Source organism: Taeniopygia guttata, chromosome 1A, assembly GCF_048771995.1.
Source record: "Taeniopygia guttata chromosome 1A, bTaeGut7.mat, whole genome shotgun sequence".
In the NCBI taxonomy this organism is placed as follows: Eukaryota; Metazoa; Chordata; class Aves; order Passeriformes; family Estrildidae; genus Taeniopygia; species Taeniopygia guttata.
Genome location: NC_133025.1, coordinates 10,070,136 through 10,093,492, shown reverse-complemented (window position 1 = coordinate 10,093,492; position 23,357 = coordinate 10,070,136). Strand labels below are relative to the sequence as shown.

The 23,357-nt window shown below is 38.7% G+C and overlaps 1 protein-coding gene across 2 annotated transcripts in view; it reads right to left on the bottom strand.

The window, feature by feature from the left end:
• Window positions 1–21,663, bottom strand: part of HGF (hepatocyte growth factor) — a 56,343-nt gene extending 34,680 nt beyond the window's left edge. Inside the window, exons 1-5 of one of the 2 annotated variants that reach the window (XM_030291362.4) lie at window positions 21,385–21,663; window positions 9,680–9,845; window positions 4,910–5,022; window positions 4,193–4,307; window positions 697–824 (exon numbers count right to left, since the gene is read on the bottom strand). In XM_030291362.4, coding sequence (XP_030147222.4) covers window positions 697–824; window positions 4,193–4,307; window positions 4,910–5,022; window positions 9,680–9,845; window positions 21,385–21,460 — 598 coding nt within the window. In that variant the 5' untranslated portion in view covers window positions 21,461–21,663. Of the gene's footprint in view, window positions 1–696; window positions 840–4,192; window positions 4,308–4,909; window positions 5,023–9,679; window positions 9,846–21,384 lie in introns of both variants that reach the window. The other variant, XM_030291353.4, reaches the window with a different exon arrangement.
• Between the last annotated feature and the right edge of the window lie 1,694 nt (window positions 21,664–23,357).

Genomic DNA, 23,357 nt, shown 5'->3' with positions numbered 1-23,357 from the left:
CCAGTCTCCCTCCCTCCCTCCTTCTCCTCTTCCTTTCCTAAGGACAGCATAGCTATTGCATGTGACACATTAGCAGGAAAATTAAAGGCATCCTATCTTGAAGATTTAAATAGGTTGATTGACTGGAACTGAATTGATTGATTAGCAAGATATAAGAGCTTAATTTGGAGGTTAACAGAACTTAAAAGTCAACAAATGCAATGGTGCTTATAAAGTGTCTTTCAAATTCTGTGAATTGAAAGTCAAACGGGGTTAGATTTGCAGTTATACTTATTTACAGTATTTATTCAAAAAGCAATATGTATGCTTATCTTAAGCTTTCATCTTGTAATCCAGTATCTATATTTTCATCAAAAAGAAGACGAAAAGCTGATTTTACCATGGAATGGCACTAGATGATTTTATCACATAGCAATACTGAAATTGTAATGGATTCACTATGGACTAGACAAGAAAAAAAAAAAAAAATCACATTTGTGTGATCAGCACAACTTTATTGTTCAAGTTCCTCCATAACCTGAAAAAAGCTGCTAAGCCTGAAACCTTCCAGCATGCTGGAATGTCACAAGACCTCCTCTTCCTCTAACAACTTTTTTTCTTGCTGTGAGTTATTCTCACTGAGAAATCACCTATTCTTTCTCTAAAGGCCATGAGCAGGTGATTACTGGGAGCTTTCTGGGAGCTGTGCCGGGTTACCTTCTGCGCAGAGGGGGATGTCACAGACTTCGTGGCGTGTCTCTGGACTGGTGGTGAAACACCACGGGCCTCCCTCTTCCCCTCGGGGGTTCCGGCAGTAGTTTTCCCTCAGGTCTTTTCCCCGATAGCTCGAAGGCAAAAAGCTAGTTTTAAAATGACAATCATTACAGTATAAGAGCATGCAAAGTTTGGGGTTAATCATACTATTTTTACAAACAGTTAGAAACAATCACATTTCTGCTTCTTTCTCCCTCCACCCTAAGTAAATGCACACACCCAAATATCTGTCCATACACAAATACACATCTTCAGTTGGGATTACTCAACCTAAATGGCCTAAATCTGGGATAATTTGTCTAGCCCATAGCGTGCTTGAGAGAGTCTTACTCCCATCCCTCAGCTGTCCGGAGACAACTATCTAGGGCAGAGCCAGAGGCAGTCACACACTCCCTGCCAGCCTGCACTGCATTCTCCTTCAGGAGCTCTGGGTGCATAGGTGTTGATTGGGTCTGTAGCCAGGTGAGGATGTCTTTCCTGTGCATGCTGGCACATACAACAGGTCCAGCTGGGCTCTGAGCTCACCTACTATGTGAAACCCACAAGCAGAGAAACCTCTTTGCATCCCTGGTAATGCAGCAGCAAGAACTGATCATCAACAGCATGCGAGTGTGACCAACTCTGTGCTACACCTCACTGAGATGTTTTTGCTGCCTGAAACCAGGGACTGCTTTGTATTGCAGCACAAGAGATTTCCCCAGATGCCATTTTAGCTATTCTTAGCTAAAGAATGTTCATGGTCACTTAACATGTTCTTTCGTGCTCTGCTGCAAGCCCCACTGTTGCCACCTTAGGGTCTTCTGCTTACAAACCCACTCATAATTGCATTGTATATGTTCAGACATTTAACAGCACCCCAGCTGACTTAACATGTCCAGGGTCGAGGTGTTTTCTTCTCAGGCATCTGTAAAAGTATGTGTTTAGCCATGTCATACATGGAGACACACACACACTTTATATAATAGAGATATATAAATATTTACATATAAAAGCAATGCTTTTATGTGTAAATAAAAAAATAAACAACATAAGGAACAGCTAATGCAATAGTAAGGAACCCAATCCCAGAATTGGTCCGTTCAATGCCACCTCAACACCTCATTACCACATTCAGGCACCACATTGCAGACAAATCCAGGGCATTTCTCTGCCAGTTATATTGCAGCAATACTAAACAGTAGCTAAATCTCTGGAGGTTTCAACAGGTACTGAAGCAAAATTCTTGAGAGAGGAAAAGATGAGTTACAGTAAAGATATACCCAGAAATGGAAGAAAGGGCCACGCCTAAAACTGATGATTTAGTTCATCTCCATTAGGTAAGGAAAGAAAGAAAAGAAAAGAAAAAACAAAAAAGCCAAAACCTGAAGCCAGTAAGAGTAATGGTAAAAACAGATTCAACCACACAAAAGGCGTGGAAACCAGCCAAAAGTCTATGGAGCACTGGTCTGCTCTTTGACCATTTCTCTTTGAGACCTTTTTACTTTAGACTTTTTAATTTGAAACTCTATTAAGAGTCTTAATATCTGTACTAGGATGGAGATGACAATAATAGAAAGCAGGGTTTTGCTGAGAATCTCTATCTTCTGAAGGAATACAAATAAATAAAAATATGACTTGCTAGATTGAAGCAAAAGTTTAAAGTTTCAAGATGTTTCAATTCTTCCTAGAAGTATAATTAAAAATCATTAAAATACATTTCTCCTTTAAATATGAAAAAGGCATTTATTTTCCAATGGCATATTGTGATAATCAGCTGTTGAGAAAAACTGACCTACAAAGCTAAGCCTTTTGTACTAATAAGTTCCAAACACACAACTACTCTCTGTTCCTTCCCACCTCCTTCATGTCTCTGATGATGAAATCATATTTTCTGATGTTGAAAAACAAAATTAGCATGCAGCCACCTCATTTATCCGATGACCTTTTAAAAATTAAACTTATTGCACAAGGCAGGAGAAAAGTCACTCTCATAAAATTCATCATAGAAGAGTGACTGTCCAAATGCATTGGATAAAACTGTGTATGCGGTGTATTAAATTGCAATTTAGTGATAATGTGTGCTATCCAGACACTTTCTCTAATTATAAAAGTCACATGTATATAATGTAGAATAAATGTTCATTGTTGCTTAGTTATAATGATTTAGAATTCTCTCACATCTGAAAGATGAAGATACCTAATTCAAGATGCTGAGTCTCAAGAAGTCATTGCTTTGGGATCTGGTGGTATTTATGGTTTGCTCCCAGTTAAGAACAGGTCTGGTCCCAAACTGAAGAGCAGACACTGCTGTCTATACTGTAAGAGCCAAGTCCAGTAAGTCCAAGCCTGAGGCTCAGCTTTGTAACACATCATAAGAGGACAGAGCTCAACTATCCTTTGCCTTTTAATGTTGTTCCAAGATATCTTCTTGCGCACTGGATTGATTTGGTCAGGACAGGACTGAGCAGTGCTCAGCCCAGCTCCTCACCAGTGGTCTCCACTTTGGCTCCTCCCAAGTAAATTGCTGAGTCTGGGAGTCTGGAGCAAAAGGCAGCAATGTGGATAGCAAGCTTATGGGAGAAAGGACATTCTGTTTTTGTCTCTTAAAGTTTTACTATCTACATGGTCAAAGCCAGTACAAAAACATTTAAAGAGAAGTGGTTAAAGAGTAGACCAGTACTTTGTAGTGCTTTTACTGGTTTCCGGGAACATTTGTTTGGGATGAATCTGTTTTTACCATTACTCTTACTGGCTCCAGGTTTTGGCTTTCTTCTCTTTTTCCTAAGCCAATAGAGTTCAACTAGATTTCCTCTCAAGGTGCAGGTTTGGCCTCAGTTTCTCACTGTACCAGATCCTACTCTGAAAAGATAAGTCCTGTGCATGCTTCCTTAGTCTTTAGCTTGTATAATCTGAAGAGATGGATTTCAAAAGCCTTAGTCATTTCCATGGATTTGTTGCCTGGCCTAAGTGCTCCATAGAGTTTACCATACTACATAAATAACAGAAAATTGACATAACTATGCAAAATATACTAACAATATTATACACTAAGCAAATAGGTGGTTGACTATCCCCTGTTTCCTAAAAATGTGGTTTTCAAAATTACTCATTCCTTGGGAATCAATTAGAAAACTGTGATGAACTTTCCGACCCTGGGCTCAAAATAATGCAGATGTTTTGTTTCTGCCAGTAGCTAAGAGATCAAAAGGATGTCAACAGCTATAAAGAACCCCCAACACAGGAAAGAAAGAGATACAGACACACAGGCTGGCATTAGGATAGAACTTTTTGCAAAGTCCAAGACAAGAATTTTCTGGGATCTGGAGAATGGCATCTCTTGGAGAAAGGCAAGAATATACCTAAGAGATTTTGTTGTCCAAGGTTATTTTCCCATAAATTCTTATGCTTTATGGGAGCTGTCTTGGCACTATTCCCATTGTCTCTGCTCCTGAACTCTTACCTGTGCTCATGGGGGATCATTGAATTCCAGGCCTGACACTGGATACCACTTTTTGTAACAGATATTGTTCCTTTATAGTCTGCTCCTTTTCCAATGATACAATTTCTGACATAATCTATTGAAATAAAAGATAAGAAAATGAGATATTTGGTTAATGTATGAAAAATTAAAGCTCATCTTCTGCTTTCACATAATATAATATATTTATTACTATTTACCTACTTAATTCTTCAAAACACTGTTTATTTGTGGACATACATGCCTGTCTTTTTTTTTTTTTTTCCAAATATTGATCACTATCTGACCCCAAAAAATCCTGGAAATGTTTCCAATGTATCTGATTAAAAAAAACTCCATGTCTGACAACTTATGTATCTTACTCATTAATGAGGTAAATAAGAGCAATATTAAGTGATAAATGGTAACTCATACAACTGAGCTGCTCAGTAGTAAACTGAAGTACAAAACTGAAACTAGTATCTATGACAGTAGGCAAATATGTAGATTGGAAAACTGACCAACAGCAAGTATGTAGACAAATTTGCATGACAGCAAACTCAGGAAATGTGTAAATGAAACTGTAGGATGCAGCTTTCAAAATGCATAAAAGCATCCATGCCCAGGATGTTTCTACAGCCAAAAAATCACTGACTGACCTCAGGGGTTTTTTTCCCCCTCCGTAGCTGGAAAAACAAAATCAGTAAATAAATCAGTTACCCTTCTTTTCATACAGATCAAACGCATGGTCTTGCTTCTTTCTCACACCATTTGTCAAGCTGTTGAAGGATAACCAATGGCACCGTTTTGTAACTCTGTCATAAGCAAAGGCCCTGCAAAGAAAATCTGGATGAGAAAAAAATCTCTGTGTGGTTTATAATAATGACACATGGCCTGCCAAGGAGCATGCAATGACATCAGATTTATTTTTACTGGGAAAGTCAGAGAAACAGTCCAAATTACTATTTAAACCCACAACTGTGCTGACAAGAGCAAAGAAACAAAGAAATTAAATTGATGTGGTCATTACATTAAATACCAGTTTGGTTGTTCAAACTAATCTAAGAGTTCCCTTGTCATTAAAGATCTTTATTTTAAAACTTAGATAAATGTGACTGAGACAGAATTTGTGTCCTCAGTTACGCTGCTCTCTGGGAACAAAAAAACCCATGAAGACTAAAACATCATCTTTCTTATCCTTACAATATGCCTCTGAAATAGTTAAGTATCTCACACTGATGGATTGGGGAAAATTCAAGCACAAGGAATCTGTTTCTTGCTTAGAACAACAGAGCTCTTTAAAACACAAGATTATTTTTATTTTTATTTTTATTTTTATCAATAACATAAATTGTGATCATGTACCTAGAATTTTTCCTTGCTCACTTTTATTTTCTTTTTTTTTTTTAACTGATTTCTGGGAGTGAGTAGCAGTGTGTGCTGAATTGACTAGATAGGGGATAGGGCAAGAAAGACAAACAAAACCACAGAGTAAAAACACCTTCTTTCAAGACTTGAAAGGATAAGCACAGACCTTTGCCTCCCATAACAGTTCTTAAAGGATAGTCTTTAACTATAGTAAAATCACAATTGGCCTCCTTGGAGGGTGCAACAGTTATTCCAATGAGGAAATTACATTAAAAAAATAAAGAAAAAAACCTCCACATTTTTTTCCTTTATTTTTTATTTGAACCAAATAACAAATAACTGACATTATTTCCTCTAGCTTGCCACAAAATCTTTATTTTTGTCACTCATCCCACACCTTCTGAGATATTTCATTCTGATCTAGGAAGGCATTTTAACACTACTTGGTAATAATCAAGAGTCACACAGATTTCTTACACTTCATCCATCCTTTAGCTATGCCATAATCTTCAGCACTGCGTCCTTCAACAAAAAGTTCCTTGGTCTTATTTAATTCACCATACAAGCTTTCTGTGTGAGATCTTGCTGGCTTCAGTTAAAAATGCTACAAGATCCTATCCAATCTCCCCAGTCTTCTCTCTTTCAAACATCTTCTTCATTATCGTTTCCATCACCAAACAGATTTTTCATCCAACTGCTCTCTACTCTGTTGACTCCAAGTGTTTCCAACCTGCTAACCTTCATCCCTCTGCCCTTGTGCAGCCTTCTGTTCTCTTCTGGCTGATTCTCAAATTTGAGCATATCCAAGTGCCTCTAACTCCATCACTCACAGAAATATCCTTGACCTTTTCTGCCTTTCCAATTACATTCTGGTTTCTGCTCCTCCCTCCTAAAGTGGAAATGCAGAATGCACTGTTTACAAACTATTCTTTCAGTTTTTGCCTTTCAGTTGCCTTTTGGTTTCTTTCCAGTTTGGCTTCAACCAGTTCTGCACATAAAAGTTTGTAACAATCTTTTCTTGGACCCAAATCTGGAGGGCTTTTATACCTCCAAAGTCAACATATTTGAGCAAATTCTTGGACCTTCTTCTACTGATACTGCCGATCACAACAATTTTTTTTCGTTTATCTTTGTACTGAGATAGTCTGTAGATTTTCTTACAGGTACTGAAATTCTGTTGTCTGTACCAAAATCCCTCCCTGGGTAAATACAGACACTCCAGGCAGATAACAAAGGATAAGACAGTGACAACTTTGCAGCTAAGGAAGGGACACACCTGCAAAAGTCACCTGTATAGTAAATAAAAGAGTAACTGAATTGGATTTTTTTCATCCATAGGAATTGTTTTGGGGAAAACTCCAATAATGGCTGTAGGAAAAAGAGGGAGTAATGAACTGCTGAGGGTGGTGAAACAAAGGAATAGAACAGTTCAGCAGCAACAGCTTGATAAAACTGATAGGGGAGGCAGAAAAAGAGGCACAGAGATTTATGAAGTCAAAAACAGTGTAAGTAAATCTCAGGAGTTCTTTGATGGACAGCATTTGTGGAATAATGTTATGAAAAAGAAACAAGTCTAGATAAAGATCTTGTAACTCAGCTGGAAATGAACAAGATCTGTGCAAGCATGACAGCAAAGGGAATAGAGGAAATATCACTTCTGAAAAGTTACATATATTAGCTTCAAAAAAAAAGTGTTAGACTTAAAACCATCAAGGATTAATGATTAAACAATAAAATACTCAAAATTTACTTTCATGTGGCACAGAAACTTATAATGAAGAAATAGAAAGTTGTCTTAATTTACCCCTCCCTCCAGAAAATAAGGAGTACCTGAACCTTTACAAGCCTGTAGTGCCTGAAATCTGCTACTTTTACCACTTTCTGGCAAAAAAGAAACCTAACACTGTTCCTGCTTGTGTATCTCAGTGCACAGGCACAGATGTTGTTGCTCCCAATACCATTGTCACAATTATGTTACAAAGCAATTCCATTTTTAATTCTTACATAAAGCTTACATACAAACAATAAAACCTCAGTGCTGTGACCCAAGTGATGGAGAACTGCTGCATGGAGTATAAGAATAAAGCCATGAAAATGTCAATAAACATAGGAAATTTCAAGTCTCATATTTCAAGCATTTAAAATGTCATTTTGTGTTACTTCTTATTTTAGAATGCTCCCACAGCAGGCAGGAAGCTAATTGGTTTTCATTTAAGTTGGCAACAAATTTCACCTTGTAGTAACCATGTGCTGGTATGAAGTTAAAAACTGGGATCCTAGGAATAAAAGGGAAACATTAGTAAACACTGGATCCTTTAAAAGGGAACACATGTAAAATGTGTGTTTACAGTAGCATCAAAGAACAGTTCACACTACAAAAGGATCCATATGGGGCCAAAAGGGAAACCACAAGAATTTTCTGAGACAAAAAGAAAGAAAATCCCACATATTCTGTGCATAGTGGCAACACAGGCAAGATCTCTTCACCTACACCTCTACTGCTAAAACAGGTTTTTAGCACCTTCCCTGCTAAAAGGCCACCAGGGAAAATAGGAATTCAGAGAGTAAGTCATCAGGATCTGTAATTCTGCTCCAGATTCAGTGCAATGTAATTGCATGACAGATTGCCATTCTGTTATCTGTGAGCAGGGCTTTTCCAAGCTGTACTCTTACGAGTCCCTCATGTCTCATTTATGTTGTATTAATTCATTAAAGGAGAAATTGCCCCCAAGATATCTATCAGACACTGTCTCAAAAAAAGAAATCTACAAAACATGAAAACATTTTAAAAATTCTGAGAGATTCTAGATTCATTTTATTATAAAACAAAATAGACACATATATTAACTTGCTTTTTATATTCAGAACACAGAATATAGCATCCAGAGCAACTACAAGTTGAGAAAGTTTTCCTAAACTGATCTAGAATATAGAATTGTTGTTTACTTGGAGTTATTCAGAATTTGTTTTACACTGTGATACTTAATTTTGCAATACTCCTTGTTGCTGCTAATCAGAACTCAAATATGTCTTATGTATTGAATACAACCTGATCCTTGTGACAATGACTCCTATGGAAGCCCTGCCAATAGGGAAAGGCATGGCTTGTACCAGGTGAAAAATATTAGTGCCTGGAAAATATTTTCTATCTGAAAAATTAACTCTGCTCATTATTTACATGTATAAATAGTCAGAGTACAGAACAATACAAATGTGAACTTGCAACAAGGGAATTAAAGGCTTAAGGAAGACCTTAATCACAGCTGAAAATCTTCTCTGCCAAGGTAGAATTTTTACTGTCACATTTTGTCCAGCTTCCATTGTACCAATTGTCAAAACCGTTTCATGTTTCAAGTTCAGGATCACATTTAGCCAGTACTCACCAGTACAGAAGTCATGCACTCTCTCCAAGATCTTCTGCAATGCCTTTCATTGATTGCTAATGGTCTAGACTAAGAGAGGCCAGGGGGATCATATAAATCTAATACGTCAGAAAAATTAGAGATTTGTTCCAAAAAATAGTAGAGTATGTACAAGGCAGACAAGTGGTCAGCATGATGTGTTTCTAGGAGTCAGCAGATGCTGAAGGATAGCTATGCACAGCCCAGGTTTGATTGCATTGTATCAGATTTGCAGTCCTTGCCAGTGAAATTCAGCAGGGCATGTATCTGTGCTCCATGTGTGAGGGTCTCATTGATTTCAGCAGGAGTAATGTGCAAAGAATGAAGACAGAATATGGTCTGAAGTGGTGCTGAAACACTGCAGCTGTGATGTGTGACAATAACTGTTTTATAAGAGACATAAAAATCTCAGAAATGTTCACCTAATGCTACGTTGCAGCACAAGTCATCAACATCTTAACATGAGTACATTTCTTCAGCTATGTTATGGAAAAGATTACAGACTGGACAAGCTAACAAGACAGATAACTCATATAAAGCCTCAGAAAAGACTGACACTCTCCAGACAGGTAGAGCAAGGTCACTGAAATCAAAAATAACAATCTTTAGGTTGTTCTCAGTACAAGCTACCATTGATGACAATTACAGAGAGACCTTTGATCAAAGGCTGTTATTGTGTTTCCTTAGGGGAAAAAACAAACAAAAGACATACATAACTTACTTGCAAGTGAAGGAAAGGCCCTTGTTCCTGCTGCATCTCTTTGCACATTGCTCTGTGGTATTTAACAGCTTCGTTTTTACTTCCAGTGTTTTGTTTACTTTAATGAGCATCAACTCTCCTGTTTTTTTGAAGTCATGAAGAGGACTTCTCTTTTTGCCTTTACCCTCTAAAAAAAGAAGTGAAGAAGAAAAAAAAAGCACAACAAAATAAAATATTTTTAGGAAGGATGCTGAGATTTAGGATGGCATTTGATACAGATAACATTTTCTAGGAATTATAACATCTTCAAAACCAGAAGCAGAGAGGATCTCACAAAAATAGAGTATAAGCATATACTGCAGATGAATTGAATATTTTAGACAATGACTTCCTTTTCTAAATCCAAAATAGTAGAAAGTATAGCAACACCAGTTTCAAATAAAGACTTGCATAATGTTGTAAAAGGGTGAAAGGAAAATTTGTCACCCTTTGTAAATTATTTTCAGAACCTGAAAAATATGCCCAATAATTATCTGAGATCTTGTAAATATTTCCATGAAAAGCTCAAGTGAAAAAGAGCATCACTTGCTGAATGCAAAAAACAGTTCTTAAAACAATAAATTTATCACAAACTGTGAAAAGAAATGGATTCTGGAAGTGACACTAAATGATTATTTGTCCTTTCACTGCTCCAGTGAAGTCTCAGTGTCTCAGTGAGTGTTGTGTCCAGTTTAAATGTAACTGAACTAGAGTTGTTAGCTCACAGAAAATATTATAAGGTCAAACAGAGGCCATAGCATGGAAACAGTCTGCAGTGTTGCAAAGATTCCTGCAAAAATGAACACAATGATTTTGTTTCCATGTCTCTATTGAAAAGCCCAGAGGAAGAGGTATCAAATGGAGGGAGGAAGATTGGCTAGATATGTTTGGCTAAAGTGCAAGTGGAAAGGTCTTTGATATCTGCAGGAAAATTCCAGAATCTTCCCTATATTTATTTATATTTTTACTTTGCATTCCATGAAAACCAGTCTACCAGTGAAGTCTATTCCATTGTCTCTGAAGGCAGATGGAGAGTAACCGTCCCTATTCTGTCAGAAAAGTAACATAGGGAGAATAAATTGCCCTGTGGATCTATTTCTCCTATTTTATTCAGTGATCCCAGATGATCTTTTTGGATTAGATGGCTTATCCACGTAGGGTTAGGTGAGTAAATTCCTCCTTAGTTTACAGAGTAGATATTAGTATTTTCTGTAACTTCTTTCCATGTAACTGAGACAAAAAGAATCTGTCCTTTCATTTTTCTCTACAGACTCTGCAACAATAATAGAACACGAATGCTCAGGTTCAATTTATTAAATGTATTAAAATTTCCAGTAGATAAAACCTCAGCCTGAACATATCCTTATGCATGTACAGAGTGCACTTAGCCAGTAAAGTTTTGCTTGGTGGACTCTGCAGAAGTTCAGAATAATTTTAAATTGACAACAGGAGGAGTTGCTGACAGCTCCACACACTGGGAACACACAGAGGGCTTAGGGATGTTCCCTTTGCAGAACTTCCATCATGATCACTGAGTTCACATTTTCACTGGATTCAGCTAAATCACACCTCTCAGTGGTGAGCTATCCCTAAAACACCTAGAAATATAACAAAGACATCTACATTAGATCTCATCAATCTTCAGATTTTAAAAAAAGAAGAAAAACAAAGGAGTAGAATATCTCTGCTATAACATCCCTATAAAATAATATTCACTCCATCCTTTCTTTCTTTTTGAACAGATGAAAGCAAACTATGCTACTCCCCAGCATCTAACAACTCACAATTTTAATCCCAATCACAAAAACATTAAGAAAAAAAAAAGAATTTATTTATCTTTAAATATATGACGAAGCTTATTATATGAAGAAGCTTTTGATCAAAAAATCAAATGCTAGTAATTTTGGTGTTGTGTTAGGGACCCATATCAGCTCTCTTAAGCATTTTCAGCCTTCTGTTTGTGAAGTTCACATGCACCCAAAATGAATCACTGCTTAGAGGAATGTTATGGTAATGTTCTCATCTTAAGGATCCATATCCTGTTACTGGAAACAGTTGTGTCTACATTGAAGCTACTTTATTTTCTGTTATACCTGTGATAAAACCAAAGTGCTTCAAAAAGGATTGCGTTTGCCCCTTAAGTCAACCACAGAAAAACAAATCTTCCATAAAACTTTTGTGGTGTATTTCTCAATCTATTATCTTCCAAGACATACTTGTTAGTTTTATGTTGTCTCAGCCAAGACTTTTATGTCAAGTGGTGGTAAGAATCTGTAGAGAAATATCACAGTGTTTTCTTTCAGTTCCTGATACTAACATTTCCCATCTACTGATAAGTGTCATTATCTTAATTCTCAAGATAACAGCTTCTTAAACTCACCAGCCAGCATGCAAGAATATGATTTAAAGGATCAAGAAATTCTGTTCTGCCTGAAAAATATGGTACAGAGTTCTGCTTTTTCTTTTTGTCCTTCTTTTCCTAGCAGTTGTCCAAAGAGGATTATGGGTTTGATCTTGCATTTAGCAATTCATAACAGCCTGATTTAGTTTAGCTTTCAAACAACATTCTATGTCTTGCCTATAATCCAAGAGGCAAAGGGCCAAGTGCATCTGTGGTGTGACTGTTAGAAACATCAGAATAATGCAAAGCACTACTTGAACAATTCTCCCAACAAAATATATAAAAATAATATTATTTCTTGTCAAATTAGGGGCCTTTATTAATAAAATTCTAACTCAAACCCTATCTTAGCCATTCTCCACATTAAAAGTTAGTAAACAGTATATTATAACAATGCAACTAATTTGTGATTGCCATTCATTTCCATTTTTTAAACTTTGATTAATCAGGATTTCTGCTCATTTTGTGGCCCATGTCCTCTAATGTTTCCTGTAGTTTTATATCACATTACCAAGGAAGTCTGACATTCCACTTAAATTCGAAAATATTAGCAGCTGATTCAAAGACAAAGGAATCCAGTCAAATATGAACCAACATTTTTTTCTTCAACAGAAACAGCCACGAACTAAAAATATTTATTTAGTCAACTTAAAAAAAAAATCTTCAAAAAGCTGAGTGTGGTGGCTTTTTCTGTTTCTTAACATGAAGTTGAACAGAAAAGAGAAGAACTCAGTCAGTGCTCAAGGAAATGGGAACTGTCACATCTGCTCTAGTAGGGTGTAGCATTGGACAAGTGCTCCATAATCTCATATGGGATTTCCATAGTCTCCCTGGTGGTGTTCCCATTTTCATGAAAGACTTCAAATATTTACTTAAGAAAAGAGGTTACCTCACAGGGAAAGGGAAAGGTATTTACCATGGAGCTACAAGAACTCACCTTTCAGTTCCCTTACTACATTTTCAAATGAGGTTTCTGTACAGTCTTCTCAGACAAGAACCATTGACTGAGACTGCTATAGGGCACCTGGAGGAAAAGATTTCCAACAATACCTTTTCTTGGAGTAGTTCCGGTCCATGTAAAATAATCTCCATAACCAGAGATAAGGAAAACTGACATTCTACAGCATTTTTGTAAGAAAACTCACCAGTGAGTTTCAGTGTCTGTATTTTAAAACCTGCTTAACTTTAATTTTAATTATCTTTATACAAATCAGAACCAGTAACATAGAGAACCATGGGCAATGGAGGCCACAGTATGCAATAACATAGAAAGACACTTTCTTGATTAACAAGAGAAACTGGTTTGAATCAGCAATGGTGTTTGTATTTTGATCTCTCTTTCACTCCAGGTATTCTGTAATCACTGGACTGTTAGAAAAATGACAGCAGTATAGCTTCTTTTTTCCCATCTGGCCTCATGCCCCACACCAAAAAAGGGCTTTGGGCTCCCAAACCACCACATCATTCAGTTCTGTTCATGCTGATTATGCTCCATATCTCAAATTAAAACTTACACCTTGCAGAATACAATTGGTCTGATACTGAGCTATATGATAGCACAGAAATTCAGTAGTTTCAGGTTTTTAGAGTTCAAACACCTAAGAAACTCACGTTTTACACCCTCAGGTCTTAGTCTGCTCACAAAAGGTATTTGGTTTTGCCTTATCTATTTAGTAGTAAAACACCTAGTACAGCGAATACAATACCATTTTTGTGGTAATCAAAATAGCATACAGGGTGTCATAGGGCCCAAAGATCACCTTTGCTCGTAACAATGAGATCAAAACATTACTTGCATTATCTACAGCAAAATTTTGTAAGCAGATTACCTGAATTTATCTGCTTTATTGGTAATCCCTTTCTCCTTCCTCCACCATTCCAGCTTTTTCTAATAAAGATGTACATTTTAGGCTGCAAAGTTATGGCCTTACAGAGTACAACTGGAGCATACTGGCTACCTCCACTGGAGAAATCTGCTTTCATGGACTTGGTACAGACTCTACAAATCTTTCGTTAAATACCAGTTATGATGCACTCAGCATGTCAGCTTCCAGGGTTTCCAAATTTCACTATTGTCTATCCAAAAGTTGGTATTTCCTTAAAGAAACACATCTTTCAACTATATGGGGACCTTTTATAACTTCCATTTTTTAAAGAATATAAATACTCATCTAAAAGCATCACTGTTTTTTGTTTGTCAGATATCAGAAGAAAACTAAACCTATAAATAAATGAAGAAAATGAAGATACCTGAATCCTTTAGACTAGCAGATGCTGTCAGAGAACTGCAGTCCTTCCAAATGGAGAATGAAATACAAAATAGCATGACATGAGGAGAAATATTTAAAATAGGGAAATTGTCCACATAGTGTGCAGGAAGCACAGAGAAGTTGATGATTCAAAATATATTCCATTGAAGAAAAATGGTCATATAAAGTGACACAAATATTTCAGAAATATAAAACAGACACAGGCACTTTCATTAGTATCAACTGGCATACTGGATCTCTGTTTAATATTTTGCATCATATTTGTAATGAAATTAAGCCACTTGACCTTGAGCAGTTAACAGATGGACTAATTAGAGATTGACTTATTTGTGTTATAATTGATAACCAGGTCAGAATGCTAAAATGAGATTAGCTATTAATTTAATTTTGAAAATAAACACCACTGCAATATAAAGAAAACTGGGTTTTCCCAATAAGCTAAAAAAATTATGAGAGAGGAATATCATGTGATTTAAAACTTGTGCACAGGGGGTGGGAAATCAGAAATATGCTATCATATGTAAGATCTTTAATTTTAAAAAAAAATCCCCAACTATAAACACACCTGAAATAAATGTAGGAAAGCACAGTTCAATTCAGTAAAAATATCAAACATTTTATCAGGGGACACCATACTTGACAAAAAATGCATGATAACTTATATTCATAAGTTTCTGAATGGGAAAAAAAAAAAGTACAAAGCAAAAATATGCAAAACAATGTATTATCATAGTGTCAAATATATCAAAGCAGAATGCTTATCTCAGTATAAACATTGACAATTTAATAAGAAAATTAAAAACAAGGCATGTTTGCATCAAATAGCATTTGGCAAAACTTGTGTAACAAGCAAAAAGCAGTGAGTGGGGTTTGGAAAAAAGCAAGAGTTCTCATCATATATGGGTTGAAAACACAGTGAGGTGTTTAACTTATCTATAAAACATGATAGAGGGGATAGTTTTAATTATATTCAATAAAGTATCTCCAAGACAGTGCTTTTTAAAGGATGTAAAACATCAAGGGTAAACTGTATTCTGGTGTGTGCCTCAGTATGATATCATAAATATACTGGCTTCATCAAGAAAAAAAGAAAAAACAAACAAACCCAATCTTCACCAGATGGTGAAAGTAGATGTTACTACATCCTTTTGGATACAACAGGCTTAAGTTAACAGTGTGGTCACAGAAAAAAAAAAAAAAGAATGTTAAAGATGAATGTTGATACTAACATCATTAATAGGGTCATCACTATATTGTTATCTGTGTGAACCATTCAAAAGCACTTTTTCAATAAATACATTAAACAATTTATTGTCATAAATCCTGTCATAACAGTCACTCTGACAAAAAAATTAGTGCTCAACACTTCTAACTTACTTTCATTTACTTTGACTTTTCCTTCTGCCTGTTTCAGTATCAGAAATATCCAGATTCCTGGCTAGAATGCAAAATGTGAACACCTTTTCCAAATGACTTCTCATTTGGGGGAAAAGAAAAAAAAAGGAACAAAGGCAGACCAACAAAATGGGAAACAGGAACAATCTGAGTTGTGCCCAAGAAAACAACTTTGTAGATTGGATAGGCTTAAAATGCCAGATTAAGTTTAATGCAGTTATTTATGTAAGACAATAATTTGGCGTAAAAGAAGTTTACCAACCATACCCATAAAATCTGCAGTCAGCTGTATAGATGGAAAGTCACCAAAATAAAAGCAGCTGTCCAAGGAGGCATTTCTAGCTTGTCAAAACTAAACAGATTCTCAGAAGTACCTGGAGGATGATGTGACTATTTTAACTTCTGACATTTATTTTCTTGGCACAAGAGCCTTATGGGGGAAAAACCACGCAATTTTTAGAAAGCAGTTTGAAATGCATATAACAATCCATACGATATCTATATATAATAGATAATGATTTCCGTATTTCTACATTGGCTCTCAGTCTAGTTGTTGAGCAGATTCAGGAAATGCAAAAAGATGATTTTTTTTTGGCTTTACATTACCACTCACACCCCACACCCACACCCCCTTATTAGCAACAGCAAAGACTGCCATGTAACTGGGAACCCAACTTCATGTTTATGCTAAGTCCTGCCTTTGGAACCCACTCCTATGGTCAGCATGAAAACTCAAGGAGCTAAGGGTAATGCTAACAACAGATAGTATAGTATAAAACTGGATGGTAGCTGCAAATGGACAGATCTTTTCCTTCCAAGATAAGGTTATCTGCTCAGCAGGATGCTGGGACCCACTGGCAGAAACAAATGTGCTGCAGTTTGACTTACTGTAGCTCTAAATTACTGAGAGGATTTTCCCTTGTAAGATTTCTCTTTTTACACACTGTGCACAAGTATTAAATCCCCACCATTTTCCATTGCATTCCACAATCTTTACAAGCACTTGGTGTCTCCTTCAAGACACCCAGCATGTTGTGCTCTTCCTTTGTGATGGTGTCCCAGCCAACCGGAATTGCGGGCATGCAGCAAGGGGAAAGGAGAAAAGCACAAGTAGACAGGGCAGGAACTGGGCAAAACAAAGAATGACAGATGGATGAGGGCAGCAAAGCAGCCGCTGTGAGGAGCGATGAGAGCCTTGCTTCATGTTGTATACATAAAAATAGTGCTGCTGGCCAAGGCAGGGAGTCATAGGAAAAGCTGGAGCTGAGGGGGACAGAGGGAACAGCCAGTCCCCAGCTGGGCCAGCAGCACTGAGGACTGCCAGGCATGGCCAGGCTCATCAGACAGCACATGGGTGGAGGCCCACAACCCACTGAAAACTACAACTAGATTTTGCCAACACATTTGACTAATCTGGAGCACGTTCCCAGCTCTGCTACACCACAGTACTGCTTTGCATGTAGGTATTAACCACATTTGGGAACAGCTCTACAACCCTCTGGGCACTGCCACAAAAACTGACAGAAGATGGGGTAACAGTGAGGATGTCCTCACCCCTTCTTCCCAGTTTTTTCAGCTGCCATACTTTCTCCACAGCAAAGTTCAACTTTTGCTTACATTATGGCAGTTGTCCTACTATCCTTGCTTCCCAAGTGAGCATGGAGAACAATCCTTTCTCACTTCCATGATCAATCCATTCTCACCTCTGTGCTGCCTTCCAGTCTCCGCCATTCCACTCCATCTTAATGCTGTTGGGGAGAAAGTGAAATTCCAACACTCATCCAGTACAAGTAATTGTAAAACATTCAGGGCAATGCTTTTTCCCTCCACATCATGCTTTTACTCAAAAAGTGGCCCAGTTATCCTGGTTTTAAATCTCCTTGGAAAAGTCTGAAATACTTAAGTGGCAAACTAATGTTCAGCATAAAGATCCAAAAGGGAGATATTCTGCTCTCTGAGGGAGACTGCACATTTCCCTTCCAACACTGGCCTCAGTTAAGAATTACAATAATGACAGATGAGCTCCTCCAAAAGAGGCTTTCCTTTCGTTGACTTCAGTGGTCAATTTTCCAGAGTTTTATGCAACATTTTAATCTCATGTCTTTCAACTCTATATTCTCCTGCTATGTTGCTTATGAAAATGGCATTAATAGAAACAGAAAATCTGTTAAGCAGGGTAAGTGCTGTATTACATGTGAGAGCAAAACAAGCAGCCCCTGGCACTGAGCACCAAAAGGATTCCATTAAACAGAAGGAATACACTCTTCCAACTGGCACAGTATCATTGCACTTTGTTGACAGTATATAGTATAATGATTATCTACAGCTGGGATGGGAAATTATAAATCACATTAATTTTTAAAAATATACTTAGCTATGCAGACCACAGGAATACACAACATTCAAAAATTGATTATGGCTATGGGATTTTATTTCTTTTTCTTTAAGTGATAATTAGATATAGGAACTAAGAGCAACTCCCACATCTTCATTAGCAACTTCTTCAGATCATCCAAACTACAGAATGTGCTTTAAATAAATTTGAATAAACACACTTGGCTGACAGTCATCTCACAGAAAAAAGTATCTTTAATTTAAATAAATCTTTAACATTCACTCTTTTGCGACATGCCAATCTACTTGTTGCTTTGATTAAAGAGTCATTTTTAGTTTCACTAGATGAACATTTTTAAAGAGATTCTTCCCAAGAATATTGAATAATAAGAATATTTGATCAAGAAAGAAAACTCCTTGATAAAGTTATTAGCTGCAGATTAATTTCTTTGTGCAAGTGACAGGGACTTACAGGATATTGATAATGACTAGGAAAGCAGTCTATAGGAACCATGCACATTTATCTTTCATCAATCACAGTCTTATCTTTTATATATTAAAAAGAAACTCAGAAGATGATAGCATAGACAGCTTGCTGACATTTAAATTTCTTGTGTTTTCTTCACCCTCCTTTTTCTTTACCCATTAATATAACTCAACTGTATTAGTCAGCAACTTCTGTTACACAGCATATTGCCTTTGCACAGAATTTAGGGCATGGGATTACAAACCCAGAACATTCATTCACAAAAGAAACTAAATTCACCATTATGTACATTTGAAATCAGATTTGACAGAACAGTACTAAAAGTATGGATGTGCATTAGCAATAGACTTCTCATATTTGAATTCTGTTTTCATGATTTAGCTTGTTTTTCACATCTAAAAATAGTATCTAGGCAAATTCTAATCTTTCTTAAAAACATCCCAGTAAAAATAATCCAGGATCCCAAACAAAGACAACATATATGTTTACAAAGCAAGCATTTTCAAAAATGATCCAGAAATTTGTATTTTCATAAAGAAGTAGCACAGCTTTCCCTTGCCTACAGTGTAAATATGCAGGCACTTTTTTTGATAATGTATTTTCAAAACCAAGGTAAGCAAAATGGCAGTGTGTGGTAAGAGTCATCTTTCTTGCCAATAAGGCAAACAACAGGATTAATTAATATTAAGGAAGGTGGGGGAGGAAAAGTAAGAGAGGCAGGGCTGTCAAGAAACTGTCACCACGAGAGCTGGTTAGAAAACAAGTCCTACTCTGAAAAACTCTGACATTTTGGAAATTTAATTTTTCCCCTCATCAAGGTGAACCATCCATGCCTAAACTGAAGAGCCCATTGGTTAAGGCACAACCCTATTCATCAGCCCAATACTGATACAGGCAGTACAGAAGGTGTCTCTCAGTCTCTCTCTCAAAATATTAGATAGATCCAACATTCCTTGAAGTTGATAACTAGAGACCAGCACTAAGAGCCTACAGTCAGGGACAACAAGGACTTTGTCTCAGTCAAGAAAAGCACCCTGACTTACCAGGAGAGCAACGCATGACCTAACTTATTATGAACTTGGCTATAGACTAGTTATGTACCTTTGGCCTATGGAATAAAGTGTGTGTGAGTGTGACTACAATGTTTATTTTGCTCTTTTTTTTTCTAACTAGCCCAACATTTTATGAGCTTCTGTCACAGGTGAGGGTTTCTCCACAGAAGGTTACCACAAGCTATTGGCAATGCCTCCTGCTGCATATTTCTGTCATTTGATTTGAGGGAAACAAACCAAGAAAAGTTTCTCTTTAACAGGAATTATTTCTGTGAAAAGTTTTGATGTATCAGCATTTTCCAGTAAAAGAAACCCAAAACATTTTCTCATAAAATTCCCAACCAGCTCTAGTCATCACTTTTCAGAGAATCTGCACATCCAAAAAATGGAAATTCCAATGTACATGGAAAAGGAGTTCAAGAAAGTATAGTATCATGGTGTCTGTATCTGTATGTCACCTGCTAAAGAATGCCTGTGAAAACAATATCCTCAGCGAGCAGACTGAGCACAGAAGCTGTAATGAGATTGTTCAGCATCCTACAGAACCACACTCTTCCTTGCAGGGGGAGGAAAACAACAGGTTTTATTGCACGTGATGCTGCCAGTCTGTTTTTGACTTGCCCACTCAGATCACAAAATATTCCTCTTTGAAATTCCATTTCAAAATATTTATTTTTTTTAACTAGAAAACAGTTATGTCTTGGAAGCCATCAGCATTCCTTGCCATACTGTGCCTGATGCCCTCAGATACTGCCCCAGAAGCCAGGTGCCACAGTTCCCTGCCCTTGCTTTGCCCACTCCTGGAAGATTCTTTCCCTGAATTGTGCCTGTCCTTTGTTTCTGTCTGTGCAAAGGTCTGACCCTAACAATGTTGCCGGAAGGAAGGAAAGGTTTGTAGAAACCTTTACAAACTTTTTTCCTTAAACGTCTTCCCAGAGGGCCAATAGAAAGCACAGAGTTGGCTCATCAGATAACCAGTCCAGGGGAGACACTTCAGGAAAGAAATTCAGCTAAAGAGCATCCAGCACTTGATTACTTATTGTTTGTTTCTTGACCCCCCCTCCATCTCCCGGATTTCAGCGGGAACATCTAATGAAATTACAAGTATTTCAGTCTGGAAACAGCACGTTCACGCTGTTGAACTTCAGCAAGGACATTCCCGTTCAAGCTATGCACTATCCCGTGCTTTGGGTATTCCTTGTCAACTTCTGTTACTTAACATTTATTCTACCGCTGGAAATCAAGGATACACGGTCGCGTCCTGACAACGGCCGGGAGCACCTCTGGGCAATGATGAGATTCTCTCTCCCCTCTCTCCCGGTTTCCAGCTTCGCCAGTGCTGAGCCAGCCCCGCGCCCCACTGACGCGCGGTGCCGGCGGCGGGAGCGGCGGGAGCGGCGCGGGACGCGCGTCCCGCGGGGCTGCGCGGCCGGAGCGCGGCTCGGCCCGCCCGCCTCACGCTGCGCTGGGCTGGGCTCCGCGGGCACTGCCAGCCCGCCCGGCCCGCGGGGTGAGGCGCTGCCAGCCCCACCGACCGACACCTGCGGGCAGCGACCTGCGGGCAGAGAGCTGAGGGCAGAGAGCTGAGGGCAGAGAGCTGCGGGCAGAGAGCTGAGGGCAGCGACCTGCGGGCAGCGCCCGGCGCGCCGCCCCAGAGCCCTCCCTGCCGCGGCGGAGCGGGGGAGAGGGTTCGTGCTGCGGCTGCGAGGCGTAGCGGGGGTCGCTAGCGAAGTGATAGAAGGACTGACCTGCCGCGGGGATGGCGGTGGGCAGCAGCAGCAGCTGGTGGAGCAGCAAGGCTGGCAGGAGGTGGGTGGCCCGCATGGTGCTGGCGGCCCCCCCGGCGGCTGGCGGGGAGGAGAAGGGGAGATGGCTCCTCGGAGGGACCCCGTGCACCGCCGGTCACTCGAGGAGGCAGAGTGAGCCGAGGTTTTTATTGCGATGATCTAAGTTTGTTGTGTGATTAACTGGAAAGATCTGGGTCTCAACTCCCTCTTACGGTAAGAAACTGTTTAACAACATCCCCTCTCTGCCTCTTCTTCTCCACCCCTCCTCAGGAGCTGCCTCCCTTCCCTCCCACCCCTCAACCAGCCCAGGGAGAGGGCTTCCACCGCCTCATCCCTCCCTCCCTCCCTCCTTTCCCCCGCCTCTCTCTCCATCCCTCAGAAGCTGGGAGCAGCAGCCGGGCCGGGCCAGGTCTCGCAACTCTTGCCGCGGGGCTGGCGGCTCTGGTGGCTCCTGTGGCACGATTCACTCACCGCCCCCATTGCCATCTCACCTGCAGCCAGGACAGACCTCTCCTTCCCTGCAGACATGTCCCTTCACAGTGTCCCACTTGCTGCACCTGCCCCTTGGCCTCATGGCCAGGCAGCGCCTCCATCCATTGACATTTCACTGGGATTCTCCCACTGCACGGACAATTCCTTACTGTGAGTAAGGAAACACCTTTCCTCTGACTTGCCCATGGCTGCCCCCAGCCACCAGCCTGGCCTTTCCATCACTGTCTTTGGCCATCTGACAAATGTCACTTCCTCAAAATTGTGGCAGCTCTGGGGAATTTAAAGGTCAAGTATCAGCTGCTGGCGTTGCTCCACGGAGACAATCTTCAGTCCAAAGCAATGCCTGACCTTCCTTCTGTTGCAGGCAAAGTCACTGTAATTTTTCTATTGCACTTCATTTTAACCTCATGGAAGCAATGACATTGGGTTTTGTTTAAAGTCATGAGACCGGCCTTCGTGACACGCAAGTGTTCAAAAATAAACACTTGAGGAAAAGTTTTGCTGTAATTTAAACTGTTCCTTTCTCCCATGCATCCACCTACCATCTACGGCAGGAGTGTGTGACAACAGCGGAAACTGTTTCCATCCATTTTCCACGAAAAACCAGAGACCCACATGTGGCTCCATGCCATGTGAGTCAGAAAAATGTGTCTCCTTCCCAGCCTTGACTCCTTTGCACATATTGATGATTAGCACCTATGAGTGAAGCAGGTATTCTTTAAAAAATGGGTTGTTTCCCAATCCCCAAACAATTTTAAATCAAGTATTTCCAACATATATGAGTGGGACTTTTTATCCAGTTACTTTTGCCCAGTGGCAAAAGTTAAAATTTCCATTTGGGAATTACTGCCTTATGAAATAAAAGCAAGGTGACAAAAGCAAAAAGTTGAGAGACAGTCTGTTAAGAAAATATCTTGAACATTTGAACGTTAAAGGAAAAACACATTTGTGTGAAAAAAATACTTTCTGTTTCAGAATGAGCATTATTTCTAGGGGTTTTAGTTGATTTTTTTTTTTTTTTTTTTTTGCTGTTCTCATTTTTCTCCCAAGAGCAAAACTTAATTTTCAGGAACTTCTTGGAGATGTATTACCTGAGAAACAGGGAACATATATTCCACTGGCCAACAACCTTGTATAGAATCCTTGTCCATTGTAACTGATAAAACATGGATTTCTCAGGTTTTATTTTCTGGTTTTTCCCTGCCAAAGATAGACATAAGTATAAACAAAAAGCAACAAAAATAATCATATCACCATTCTGAGCCCAAAATAGCCACATTCTGTTAACCAGATGTATTTGACTTGTTGTCCTTGCATGTGCTAAGTGACATATTTTGCAGAGGACAGAATCATGCACCATTAAATTCAAGTAGAATTGTTTACCGCTGACTTCTCTGAGGGGAATATTTAGTCTGTATTCAGATTCCTCCTAAATTTTAGGA